At 31.3% G+C, this 14,975-nt stretch overlaps 1 protein-coding gene across 3 annotated transcripts; it reads left to right on the forward strand.

Annotated features, from left to right (window-relative positions):
* The first annotated feature begins 7,603 nt into the window (after window positions 1-7,603).
* On the forward strand, window positions 7,604-13,107 carry LOC108321302 (protein MID1-COMPLEMENTING ACTIVITY 1). Of its 3 annotated transcripts, none has more exons than XM_017553016.2 (9): window positions 7,604-7,861; window positions 8,183-8,360; window positions 8,568-8,992; window positions 9,617-10,032; window positions 10,298-10,398; window positions 11,451-11,522; window positions 11,976-12,082; window positions 12,488-12,581; window positions 12,797-13,107. In XM_017553016.2, the coding sequence occupies exons 3-9, from the start codon at window positions 8,585-8,587 to the stop codon at window positions 12,847-12,849; spliced, it is 1,251 nt and encodes a 416-aa protein (XP_017408505.1). In that variant the 5' UTR covers window positions 7,604-7,861; window positions 8,183-8,360; window positions 8,568-8,584; the 3' UTR covers window positions 12,850-13,107. The 3 variants fall into 3 exon arrangements, with proteins under 3 accessions (XP_017408505.1, XP_017408506.1, XP_017408507.1); XM_017553017.2 differs by having other exon boundaries at window positions 8,580-8,992; XM_017553018.2 differs by lacking the exon at window positions 7,604-7,861 and adding an exon at window positions 7,878-7,953.
* Window positions 13,108-14,975: the final 1,868 nt, after the last annotated feature.

The following is a 14,975-nucleotide window of genomic DNA, read 5'->3' on the forward strand; positions in this document are numbered from 1 at the left end:
AACAAACCTAAATAATTTAAAAAAATCTGTGTACGCTATAATTCATATAGAATTATCTTCAATAAATAATTATGTGTTCTATCAAAACAAAAAGAAGAGAGAATCTCTTTCCCATGAACTGAAGACGCTTTTCTCCCGTGACTAAAAATTAGGCTATATAGCATGTAGTTTTGCCTGCCAACAACATCTTAATTTGTCTTTTGTAAAAGACTACGGTCGTAGAGATGGCGAAAGTAACTGTATTCGCAGGTATTCCTAAATAGAATATGTAAGATACTTGAAAATATTAGTTAGATACTAAAAAAAAAAAAAAAAAAAAAAATTAGTGAATAGTAAATTGTGAATAGTAAAAAGTGAATAGTAAAAAAAAAAAAAAAAAAAAAAACAAAATTATTTTTGGAAAGGATAAGTGTTACACGTAGCTTTGAGATCAGAATTCACCAATTTGCAAATAAAAAATTATTTTTGTAATAGTAAAATGAATAAAAAAGTGAATAGTAAAAATGAATAGTAAAAATGAATAGTAAATTTTTTTACTATAAATAGCCAAGGGGGGAGGCTGGAAATTTACACCAAAATTCTAGAGAAATTGTGAGAGAAGAGAGTTGGAGTAAATTCTAGTTGAAGAGGGGAAATTCTGGAAGTTTCCGGAGAACGGTTTGAGAAGAGGAAACTAAGTCTGGAATAGAGGTAAGGGGAGCTAACTTTGAGTATTTCCTTTTGTATTATCTTGAGTCTTGAATATGCTATATTTTGCTTTTGTCTGATCTTAAATCTTGAATATGGAGTATTTTGTTTCTGTATGATCTTGAATTTTAAATGAGAGTATGCTTTGGTGTTGATATCCAGGTGTGATAGTTGTAAAATGTGATGTTGATTATGTTATGTCATTTGTATGTTATTAGTTGTTTATTTTTGTATCTTGGAAGGATTAGAAATTGTCTAACCGGCTCTGCCAGATTCAATTTCTTGTTTCCCCAAACATTGTATTGCTTTCCTTATTTATTTTTATTGTATTTTGGAAGGATTAGAAGTTGTCTAACCGGCTCTGCCAAATTCAACTTCTTGTTTCCCCAAACTATTTATTGCTTTACTTATTTATTTTATTGCATTTTTGGAAGGATTAGAAGTTGTCTAACCGGCTCTGCCAGATTCAACTTCTTGTTTCCCCAGACATGTTAATGTTCGTGTTATTTAATTATATTGTATTTTTGGATGGATTAAAAGTTGTCTAACCGGCTCTGCCAGATTCAACTTCTTGTTTCCCCATAAATTTTATTGTCTTATCTTTTTTTTTATTTCATCTTTGTGGAAGGAGGAGAAGTTGTCTAACCGGCTCTGCCAGATTCAACTTCTTGTTTCCCCTGAATTTTTATATTAATATTATTTTGATGGTAAGGGCAACTAATTATTTTTGTATGAATTTATAAATATACGAATGTTGAACTGGTGTTCTCTCGCGAAACTGTTAAATTGTACATGTTGAGATGCGATGAATTTATTGAATGAGTTTGTTGGCTGAAATTGATCTTGTTGGAAGGTCTGGAGTAAGGGTTCGGTAATTGCTTATATATGAGTATTAAATAGATATACAGATACTGTTTTGAGGTTGTTGTGAGAGGAAGTAAAAATATTAAAATTATGCATTTTAGATTTAGAGCATAAGACAACAAGGTAGATAAATTAAATAAATAAATTGATTAATTATTGACGGCCTCCCTTTGTTGGTAGGATAGAGGAACCTTAAAAACCTGAGTTGGCACATCCCTGATCATATAGCAGCCCTGGCCTGGTCCAGTCAGTTGTGACTAGTCATATGTGCTGGCGTCGAAGGTGAGTTTGATGCGTTCAGACATCTGGGTCCTCTCCGGTGACCAATTGGAGTAAAAGAAAAAATCTCTACTAGGATGAAAATAAAATAAAATAAGTTGATTATAAATGCATAATATTATCATGGTAAAAATTTCATATATATTTTATTTATTATTACATTGAGCCCAGACTTTAATATGTAGTTCCTACGATATGTGGATATATTTTGGTTGATCCATGATCTTTGTTTGGTGAAAATATATTGAGTTATACTCGTTATGGGCAAAATGAGTTTATAATATGAAGCATAATATATTGTAATATGTTTAATTTATTGATACCAAAACGGGTTATTATGAATTCTTGATTAAAGAATGAACATGACTGAGTTAGGTGGATATGAGGGTACGAATTGTTGGTTTTATGAAATGTTAGAGTGGATATGAGAAATCATTACTTATGAAATGATGTTTACTACCGGGAGTAGTATGTTCGAGTTATACCATAAGAGTTTGGTATGAGCAAAGTAACACCTGAGGTTTATGAAAGCAGGCAGAAAGTGGTCTGACCATAAGGCTTTGACATAAACATATGATTCGTAAGTTATATAGAAGCAGGCAGAGAGGGGTCTGACCATAAGGCTTCAGAAAGTAAGACATAGTATATAAGTGAGGCTTAAGGAAGCAGGCAGAGAGCGGTCTGACCATAAGGCTTCATGAGTAAGCATGGTACACTTGTAAGATTTATGGAAATGGGAAAGATGAATTTGATAATAATGAATTAATGACATCGAAATAATGATATTTTATCAATTGCAGAAATACATGATTATAATATTTTTATTACACGTTTAATGATTTTATGATAAGGTTGGCTTACCCTTATTTGTTTGTACTATGATCATATAACTCATGTTATATGTGATTAGATAATATTGCAGATGCGGTTGAACAAGCTTAGAGATGAGATAGATGCGGGGAAAAACTTTTAGGGATTTTTGTAAAAAGAATAAATTTGTATTGGGAAGATTATGTTGTGTAAAACTTATAAGTTGAAATTTCAATGGTGAAGACTATATTGTTTAAAGTTTGTAAGTTTGGTATTGTACTTTGGATTAAATGAAATAAAGTTTGAATGTTTATAACAGATATCAAATTAATTTAGTCTCTACTATCAGTAATACCCTTTAAAATAGTAGGGTGTTACAGAATATGTGGCTTAAAGTTGGTACGGTTGTATATGTAGGTTTTTATTTTAATATTGATTTATAAATGGTCAGTCTAAATATCATATTATTTATATTAATTTATTGATATTTATTATTTATAAAAATTTAAAATTAAAATTTAATTTATATTATACACTCTACGGTACAGTTCGTTATATTAAGGCGTTTAAACTAAATGTCAGGTTATCTACTCAAACCATCCACCTAGGTTGTCTTATCAGGTCGTCCATCTAGGCAGTATGACCAAACAGTATAGTCAGATTATTAGTGGTAATGACTCGTTAAACCCTTATTGCAGATTAAAATGTGATTAAGTCGTCATTGGATAAGTGAAATGTAAAAACTTATTACAAATAGTATAAATAAATATCTCAAGTATGACTTTAGGATTATTATGCACAATATATGTACTTGTGCTAATCTTTTGGTTATATTACTCACTTCCATTAAAGTGCCTTTGACAAGTATTTACACACGACTTGAACAAAAAAAAGAGAACAAATAAAATAACTTGATGATGGAGAGCCACTAAGGAACTCATCCAATCTTCATGAAAACTTGAAGTGTTTTGAGTAAAAGATCTTATATCAGAAACATATATTATATTTTATTTTAAAATATTATAAAATAATTTTTTAAAATATTTATAGATATACGTACAAATTTTAAAATATTTATATGTCAAGTAACATCATCCCTGATAATTAGTTACCAATAATTATTAAACGTCACAAGTTAGAACATGAGAGGAAGTTTCTCTATAATCATTTTAAAAAATAATATAAAATAAAAAAACTTAAAGTATAGTTTTATTTTTAATAAAATTATAGAACAACATGTGTAAAGATTAAAATACAAAACATTCGTACCTTCCATATTTTAAGATAAAACCCACGTAAAGCACTTCTATGTGCTAATATGACGTGGATGTAATGTAACAGTTCATGTGTAGGCCATCATACAAATAGCAGCATATAAAATTACAATTATTTTCCCTTAAAAGAAAATCTTATTACCAACTTTTCTTAAACAAATATTTTATATCTAGTTTAATTTTGAAACCTCTAATTGATGTGAATTGTTTTAAGTTTAATATAAAATATGCAATTAAAATAAATATTAAGTTTCGTAAATAAACTTATCTAGTTCCTACATCATTACCAATGACTTTAAAAGAATATTAAAATAATTGGCGTCTCAACAGATAACTGTGTCTGTCTAACATTTTCGATAAGCTTATTTGACTCTTTCTGTACCAAACAACCATAAAAGTTTTACAGTATCATAGACAATAAATTATTCATAAAATATTATATGAACAAAGTAATATTGTTAAAGGTTTAGGCCATTGTGCCATATAAAAAATTTGCAAATATAACATTGTGGGGAAATATATGTAGGAAAAAACACTTTAATTGCATTTTAATTAGTGCCAAGTTAGACAATAATTGTTGTTGTTGGGTGAGAGTAGGGATGACAACAGGTCGGGTCAGGCACGGATAGTGTCTACCCGCAATCCGACCCGACAAAAAAAAAACCTAATCGCTACCCAACCCGTTATCTGCACGAATACCCGTTTAAAAAATATCCGCAAGTATTTTAAAACTTGCGGATACCCGTGGATACCTGCAAATATTAAAAAAATATATATTTTAATAAATTATTAAAATAAAATTTAAATAGAATTACAAAAAATATATAAAATATAATATAATATAAATTAAATATAAATTTAAATTCAATTTTAATTAAATTTAATCTTGTAAAATATAAATTAATGTTAATTTTAATTAAATTTAACTTAATAAAATATAAATTAAATTTTTATTTTTAGATTTTGCGAGTAGCGGGTATCTGCGGGTACGGATAGTATAATACCCACATCCGACCCGTTTATAAACTGGTATTAAAATATCCACTACCCGCGAGTTGCGATAGTAAATATCCGTCGCGGATTTTATCGGCAGATATCCACGGACGCGAATTTTTTTCCCATGAGAGGATATACAAAATTAACTTTAATAAAACCGCTTTTTTTTTTCTTGCGCCATCATTCTCCTTCAAACACAATCTCAAATTAAAATAAACTAATAGATATCTTTTAGTGTTTTTTTTTCCTAATAGTAAAATAGTATTTCTTTTAATTGAATATATTTACAAATTAAAATGTGTATAATATTTTAATAAATCTTCTTACTTGATTAAGAAATGAATTTGAAGTTTATTTAAACATTATAAAAATAATTTATAATATACAAATTGTAATTACTTTTATTTATATATATTAAAAAATGAGTTTATTTTCAGACTTTCAACATGTTAGACAATTTATTATTAAAAATTTACAAAAAAAACGCAAGTGTTAATTATATTAATTAGACAGTGTTTTAAAATTCAAAGGAAATATAAGTTACAATAAAGTAATTCAACTTTGAAGAAATCTACGTTGATTATTTAAACTCATCAATTTATATATCATTAATGTAGTAGTTTATCTAATAAATGTATTTTCAACCGTATTTAGTAGAAAACAGTTATCAATTACATATCATGTGAGACTTGGTTTTGGTTAAGAGAGAATAAAAAAAATGTTTTTATTGTGAATATGAAGTCTTGAAACATGCTTTTACTATAGTTTTTTAATAGACTTTTAAATTATAGTATGTTAATGGTAATTTAGGTATGAAGTTACGAGTTTCAGATTAAATAAATTAAATAAATATTAATGAAATGTGTGTTGTATTAAGAAAAAGACTATATACCTAATTCCTTAAGAATTTGAGTTGAAAAAAAGTGTCATATAGATTCATGTTTCTCAACTTAAGTATCAACTCTTTTATTAAGGGTTTAAAAATATTATGAAAAATAAAATAAATTGAAGTATAAAATCAAAAGTTTATATTAAAATTTATTGAATTCATGTCTTCTAAGTTGGGTATAACTTTCAAATATCATATGAAAAAAAAAAATACAAGTTTACATATAGTTTTATTGAATATTATTATTATCTTGTTATTAGGAATTTAAATGTGAATCTAAATCTCAACTAGATATAAATTAAAAAATTGAACAATATATAAAGTTAAAAGACTCATTAACTTATCGTCTTAAAGATTTTGAACAGAGAGTAATATAATATCTTATGTAGTTGGATTTATATCTCATTTGATATTATGTCCGTCCACTAAACCTCTCATTGGTTTATCTTCAAAATCAATCTCCTTCTCAATAGACTCAACTCTTATTATATTTCAAATTACCATTAGTTAGTTATACTTTTTTTCTTATTAAAGGATAATTGATTAGTAACAATTTTTTTTTCATTTAGTAACATTGGTAGTAGAAGCAATTTTCATTCTGATAACCCACTTAACAACGTCAACCATGACATCCAAAGGATAAAACTATATGTTATGAGCACGAAAGATCTATGTATATCCATGGAACATACCAGAGCATGGTTAGCATGGTGGGGTAAGGTCGAAACATAATAGATAATAATAGTGATTTATGAAAAGTAAAATTATAATAAATAAATAATTAATGAGGATGTCTTAACAGTTAAAAAATTAAATTTGAGTTATTAATATTTATAGGTTATATAAAAGCAGTATGGCAGCATCTGTAATTGGTTACAGTTTAGAAGCATGAAGTTGGGAACAGCGAGACATAAAGGAGTGGAGACCACGTGCACCTCACTACATGGTTTCTGTGTCATCCTCTTTTATCTTGCACTTCTATCATTTAATATCAATGAAATTTTGGGTTCAGTTTTCATGGAATGTTGAAGAAACCAGAATATCCTTCTTCCCATTCTTAATTGCCTTTTCTTTAAACAATTAATCTCCTTATTTATCCTTAAATCACGTTATTAACCTTTTTCTCTTTTTCTTTTTCTCTTTTCCTTTTCAACCTCCCAACTTCCAATCTAACCAACCAACCATAAATCTTTCAACATCCATCAAGACATTTTTTTCTTCTTCAAAAAAGTGAAATTAAAACTTTTTATTCTCTTTAAAAGAAGATTAAACACAGTTAAGAAAAATAACTTTTATTTCTTACCTAAAACATATAAAATACTAAAAATCCTAATTGTCCCCTATATTATAGTGGGGACCATGACCATAAGTGATAGTTACAAGCAATAGTATGAAAAGTGTGTTAATGAGTGAAAGAAATAAATAATATTTACATGTTAATAAATAAATTTAATAATATATACTTAATAAAAAATATAAAATCTTAATTTTTTTATTAAACACTCAAATTATAAAATCAAAAGATAAAACAAAATTACCTTGTAATCAAGTCTAAAAGATATATTACCATACTTATAGTAGGATTCTAGAATCTTTTAACATAATTTATATTACTTAAATTTTGTATCCCTACCTAAGCTAGGTCCTATTAAACTTTGGTAAGTGGGTTTCATTTGTTGGCAAACTCTTACTGCAACTGTTCATGCACATTGCTTCAACTACTTAACGGTGCCAGCTGGCACGCCATTAAATAACTCTTACTTTCTCTACTCTTACTGGAAAGGTCAGCCTGTTCTGTGACGCCGTTACAGTTTCGTGGTCCGTGAAACCGAGAATGGCATTGTCGTAATAACAGGTTCAGACGGAGGGCACTTTGGTCGTGTGCGGGTGGCATCACATGCGGCCAAGCTTCACACTGCACAAAACAGCACCGAACCGAAACTGTGAGCGATAAGAGCAAGAGAGAGACAAAGAGTGATTCAGAAGGGTGAACGTTCCTTTGCCAAAGCAATGCCTGTCATCACCTGAATTCTATGTTCCTTTTTCCTCTCTTCTCTTTCGTGTAAGTAACGCTCTTCACCTGTCAATGTTAACGAAAACAGTAACCAGTCGCTGCATTGCCTCTGGTTGATGCATTCCGTGAAATGAAAATGTGTAATAATGCATTCTAATACGGTTCTCAGCTCTGTTACTTTATTTCTCCCTTCTTTTAAGTGTTAATCAATACATAAATTGATTGAACTGGATTTGGATGTGTTTACTATTTTAATTACATGCTTTACGCTCTAATGTAGTGATCATATCTCGTGTTTCTTCAGCGTCAAGATTTTTTTGTATATTTGTTTTTCTGAATGTGTTAATTGTATTTGCCATTTTTTTCCAGTTGGTTGTCTCCGAATAGTCGAGATCTCACAGGCAATGCTATTTCTGAGGAACATTTCTGCGGAATGCTTGATCCGGTCTGAAACATTTTGTTATTGATCATTTTCTGTTTCGCTTCGCCTTCGCCTTTTGCTGTAGGACTGGTTGAGTGGAACAACTAATTTTATTATTAGTTAAAGGTATATTCTCTTACAAGGAATAAATAATTTTTGTGCATGTTTTTTTTTTAATAATGAATATTTATACTAATTTTTTAATAATCACTGATATAACTTGTTCCATTTTTTTATATTATTTTTAAGAATTTATTCCGATTTTCATGATGAAATTAAGGATTGATTTGCATTTTGGAATGGGTGTTCGGAGCTGATGTGACTGGATTTTAGGTTGACTTGCAGAGAGCATGGCGTCATGGGATCAAATGGGGGAACTTGCGAATGTGGCACAGTTGACTGGCGTAGATGCTGTGAAGCTGATTGGGATGATTGTGAGAGCTGCAAGCACTGCTCGTATGCATAAGAAGAACTGCAGGCAGTTTGCACAACATCTGAAGTTGATTGGGAATTTGCTGGAGCAGCTCAAGATCTCGGAGCTGAAGAGGTACCCAGAAACTAGGGAGCCTCTGGAGCAGTTGGAAGATGCCCTCAGAAGATCTTATATATTGGTCAATAGTTGTCAGGACCGTAGCTACCTCTATTTGCTGGCTATGGGCTGGAACATTGTTTATCAGTTCAGGAAGGCTCAGAATGAAATTGATAGATACCTGCGTCTTGTTCCTCTCATTACTCTTGTGGACAATGCTAGAGTCAGGGTATCTGCTATTTTTGCTGTGTTCGATTATATGCTATCTCTAGCTGTGAATGGTCTTTTTATTGTTGATCACTCCTAAATTAACATTTACTTAAATTCTCTTGTTGAAAGTCATATCAAGATTCACACTTTAAGACATTCTTATACAGAAAAGGGCCCTGTTTCTTCATTACATGTATCCACACAATTATGTCCCCTGATGTTGTGTCTTACTATTTTGTACGAGGATAACAAAGCATTTATTGTAAATTATGGTTCAACTCATAGTCTGGTTCCTGCTTTATTGTGATCCTGTGAATCGAGTCAAGCATTACTTTTGCTTTTACCTTAGTTTTCAATCAGCACCAGCACCACTATAAAATAAGGCACTAGCCCAAGTTGTAAAGCATCAACCAATTAATCAAATCCCTGTTTCTCTTCCCAGTTTGTGAGTGTGTATGTATATATGTATGTGTATGCATGAGTGGCTGTTGTGAAAACATTTTATTTATGGATTTTGCGAATCTCAATATTTATGAGGATTGTGAACTGCTCTGTCAATGTAATGATAGCATATGCTATTGTAAATTTGGTCTGAAAATATGGTTAACAATCTGTTACTTCTCTCATTCTCTGGAATATTCAGGAGAGACTTGAAGTTATTGAGATGGATCAACGTGAATACACATTGGATGATGATGACCAAAAGGCACAAACAGTTATTTTTAAACCAGAGCCTGACATCGATGACACTGCTGTGTTGAAAAAAACACTATCCTGTTCTTATCCCAACTGTTCTTTCACTGAAGCGCTTAAAAAAGAAAATGAAAAGCTTAAATTAGAGCTACAGCGGTCGCAAGCAAATTTGGATATGAATCAGTGTCAAGTTATTCAACGTTTACTAGATGTCACAGAAGTCGCAGCTTATTCTGTTCCAGAGAAGTGTTCACCAGAGAAAAATCACAAGAAAGAGGAATACAATTATTCTAAAGACCACAGTGACAACGAGCATTCATCTGATGAAAAACACCATGCAAAAGTTGATAAGCATTCACAATCAAGGTTATTCATTTCTCTCTTCCTCGACTTCAATGTTTTTGTAGGTTCACTCAGGATAGCTAGTTAACCGAAAGTCACAATATTTATGTAAATTTTGAACCTTACCCCTTTGTTATCTAGGAAGTCAATTTAGTTTTGACTACTCTAAAAGTTTCTGCTTTGTCCATTCCATCCCTTTATTCCAGTCACATGCTGTCAACGATAGCTATTTTTAATAATTTGGATGTCTTTACCTTTTTTATTACTAACTCATATTGATGCCAAACAGATATTCAGTTGCGCAAAAGGATCTAGTATCAGCTGGGCGTTCATATCAGGATGAAGATTGGCACACTGATTTACTTGCTTGTTGTTCTGAGCCTTCACTCTGTATGTTCCCTCTTGCTTGATTTTTTTAGGTTCTGTTTACCATTTACTCATCTGAGGTTTATTACCTGCATATTACTGTTCACTGTTTTTGTAGCCTTATCAACGAATGGTAATGCCTTTTCGTGTTCATTTCCAATATGTTAGCGCCACTAGTTTATTAGTCTGTAACCCTTTATCATGCATGATGCTACAAAATCCCAGCCACAAATTCTTGTTCCTTTTGCCATCAAATTGAGGTTTATTTTTCAAACTTTTTAAACTATTGTACGTTCAGCATGTCTCTATTGAGGTAAAATGATTCGGTGGTCCCCCTTCCTTTGTTTGGGATCTACTCAGTTGAAATACTTGTTTAATTTAACTTTGACATTCTTTCTCTTTCACAAAATTTTAATTCCCTCAAGTTACACTAATAGGAATGTGGTTTTGCATGATATGCTGCTCAACACTAATTGGATGAAATAGACAGCTGCATGAGAATTAGAAAATAGGATATATAAGACTGAAGCTTAAGGCAAAAATTACGGTATAGTTATAAGCATGTTAGTGTTTTATACAATTGAGTATTGGGTGGTAAAAGTCTAACAACAGAATAGGCTCGATGTAGCATAGAAGAAAATTTGGGTTTAATCAGTGCCCATACTAGACAAGATAGGACTTAGAATGAATGAAATAGATGGACACTTTGGGGTCATACCTACTCAAGAAAAAATGGTAGAAGCTTCTCTTTGGTTGTTTGGACTTATGTTGGTGTGTCTTGAAGGAGCATCAATTAGGAGAATAGATTAGATAGAGGTTACACTATCTCTAGTTAGAGTAACCATTAAGAAAGTTTTAGAGGTCAATGGTTTGTCAAGGGATAGCCTCATAGAGGTTTGAAAATCTCTTATGTTTTGATTGAATAGAAATGATAGTAAGAACTGGACATCGGTCCTTTGAATGAAAAAAACAAACAAACATGGAAATACTATACATAAAAATAAGTTAGCGCAAGAGAGCATCCAATACCTGTATACTTTCAATTCCTAATAACAAGTATAACATTTGCACTGCAGGTATGAAGACATTCTTCTATCCTTGTGGAACATTTTCAAAGATTGCTTCTGTTGCAAGAAACAGGCCCATATGTAAGTTAGCTATGATATAATGTTACTATTAAAGAGATGATGAATCTTTCTTATGGGCCTTTCATAGCTGAAGTCTTGTGTGCAATTTCTTTTGTTGTGGAGACTGACGGTGATAAAGATTCAGACCACCCAGGCCCATGCAGACCCACTATCTGGAAAGGCCTTAATTTTAATAAATTTAAAGTTAAAACAATGTTTTAAGAGACAGCCTTTTTAGTATTATCAGTGGCATCGTGTGCCACATAATCCTATATTCATCTAATTTGACATATAATAAAGACATGCTTTTATGTAATTGAGAACTTTTCCATCGGTTAAAAGTTAATGCTAAGGGTTCTCAGTTGCAAAACTTTCTCTTTGCTTGTTATTCTTACCTTCAATATGGTTGGTTTGAAATACTTTGAGCATTATTGAGGCTTTGCTACTATGATTTCAGCTTCTTCTTTTTTTCAGCCTCTGCAGAAGCGTGTAATGACTTGATGGCATATTCATTAATTTTGTCTTGTTGTTGCTATACTTGCTGCGTAAGGAGGAAGCTTCGGAAGATGTTGAACATCACAGTAATGCTTCCTTCCTTCTCTGAATAAATATGACATCTCATTCCCTCTTTTTTGGTGCAACCAGTGTTTGGGATTTTTGGATATCATAAGCTTTTAAGATACACATTGCATGTGATGCTTTCTTTGGCATTAATATTAATTGTAAATGTATTCTTATTGCACTGGATATGTTCCATAGTGCCCATCTGTTTTTTTAAGCATGGTCATAGCACTCGGTATTATTAATCCATGTTTATTCAATTTGTACCAACTCTTATTATTCAAAGTAGGTTCTGTTCATCCAATTTTCAAGCCGAGTTAAAAATATAGATGTATTTGTTAAGATTTGAGCACTGGAATTAGTATGATGCATAAATTTGTTGGTTTCTTCGAATATTTTTTACCCACAGCTACTTTCTATGCCAGGGGGGCTTTATCGATGATTTCCTCTCTCATTTGATGTGTTGCTGCTGTGCCCTTGTTCAAGAATGGAGAGAAGTGGAGATCCGTGGGATCATTGGTATGTCCTCATAATTCCTCAAATTGCTTTAATATATAATATTGGGAACTTCATCTTGTTCGAAGTGCTAATTCACCTAGTAGTTGTCATGATCGTCTTTCATTCTCAGCAAAACCTGTTGAATTTGGATCTGGCTTATTATCAATTTCTCTCTACTGCCTCATTTTCTGATCACTGCACACATACGAAATGTTTGATGTTAAACCATTTTGCAGGTCCTGAGAAGACCAAAACAAGCCCTCCACCATCTCAGTACATGGAATCTTAACTAAGAAACTAAATCATCATTGGTTTGTTAGCGAATTCAAGTTGACTTGAAGATCATGGTAAAGTAGAGGCTATCTGTATTAGCATTTTCACAGGAAGGCAGGAGTTATGTATTTTTATTCTCACCGCACCTGGCCTCGTTTAAACTATGTATAGTGACTTGTTTCATTGTTCTTGATAAAAGTTGTTTCTAGATATAGTTGATGCTGTATCATAAACCTAATTTTCCCCCTGGTTTAATATAGTCCGAGTTAATTTATTGGCATGTTTTGTCATGCATACAACTGAAACCTTTCATCTATTTATGTCATTACTCATTTGATTAGCTAAGCCTGGTTTTTGTTGAAATCGATTATTATTTGCTTGATACATTAACAAAAAATAAAGTTGAATGCAGAAGTGTTGATTTTTTAAGGTGGTGAGTAAAAATGGATCAGCCTTGACATATTTATTCATTTGTTCTGTTTTAACAAGTCATTTAAGATGAGTTCGGTTCCATATTTATTCATTTGTACTTCGATCGTTTTATTCTGCACCAATCCAAAAAGTTACTAATTTTAATCTGGTCAATTTGAAAAGTTTACATTCTGGTCAATCCTAAAGGTGTAATGGGTGTAGGACGAGATTAGTACGTGCACGAACTTATTGCCCTCGTACTCCTCGAGTTCTCGAATATCGAACTCGTCGAAACCAAACTGACCAAAACGCCCCACAGCAAGATACTATAACTATACGACAGTGGTAGGTAATTGCAATCCCTTATCTCTGTTGTGTTTGAATTGACCCAAGAAAATGAAACAGTACAAGCAGCATGGTTCCAATCTCGTAACCCCATGGCAATTGCACTTCAACTCAAGTCTTCAACTAGTATTAAAATTCAAACCTAGCACCCCTCCAACAGCTTTTGTGACCCCTTTTCAGTCACTGGGAATTTCTTTTTTATTTCTTCAGGTTTTAAGTTTTCTTATTTCTCCATATTTCGTTATTTTGTTGTGTTACCTGATTGATATCCGGTTGCCGTAGCCATGTCCATCCAAAAAAATATGAGTCAACCTAATTCACCCAGTGAATGTTTTAGTGTGTTTGAATACCTATTTGAGGGCACCAGACTTGGATTTGCTCATTCCAATGCACTAATTGGAAAAACATCAAGACTCGTGAATTTTAAAGAACGTGACTTGGATTGGACTTTTGCAACATTTTAAACCCCAAACATTTTTAACCTTTCTAAACTTATATTTTTCAAATATAATTTAACGTTGAAATAGTGTAGAAAAGAATATTACTTCGAATAAATAAGTTATCCATGACATTATTAAAGGAGATTTCTTTTTCTTTTGCTGTACACAAATTTTTAACACTTTTATCCTTTAAGTGATCATTTATTTAAATTTAACTATTTTAAATTAAAATAATTATTTTATCCTTTTATTCTTCAAATAAATATCTTTTAAACTAGAATAATTATGTAAAAGAAAGGACATGTGTTTTCACTACTCAACCATGATTTTCGTATTTGACATTTTTCTAAGGTTAAAGTAACCCAATGTCAGTTGCTCAAGTTTAACATTGGTTTATAAAAGAAACCCGTTCAAGAAGGTTTACATGGCATTTGAGTTCTTACCCTTTAAAAAATTAATTTATTGCAATAGAAATAATTTGTTATTATAAAAAAAAAATACTTATTAATCCTTAATCTTCTTATCGAGATACTCGAAAAATAAAACTATACTACTAAGTATTTCATTGACCCACCACTAAATTAATAACATTAATGTTCTATTCGCTTCAACCGATTTTTTGTGCGTGAGCTATGAAAAACATGTGTTAAGAGCATTGTTTCCATCAATTTGAAGCGAAATGTGAAAATCGATTTACAGAATGATCCATCGTAGATAATTTCTACACATAATTTCTCAACTTTTTCTACTGTATATTGTTCTTATCAATTTTCACTCTTTTTTTTTGTCATGTCTGGAATGGAACATAGTTTAATCCTCAATACTACTTACAAATTTCAAAATCAACCACATATGTCAGTGATAATTATCAATTCTAAGATTATACATGTCCACCCCTTTAACATATTCACCAAAACACTTCTCTTTACACCATCCCATATTTCTC

The sequence above is a fragment of the Vigna angularis genome, chromosome 10, assembly GCF_016808095.1.
Source record: "Vigna angularis cultivar LongXiaoDou No.4 chromosome 10, ASM1680809v1, whole genome shotgun sequence".
In the NCBI taxonomy this organism is placed as follows: Eukaryota; Viridiplantae; Streptophyta; class Magnoliopsida; order Fabales; family Fabaceae; genus Vigna; species Vigna angularis.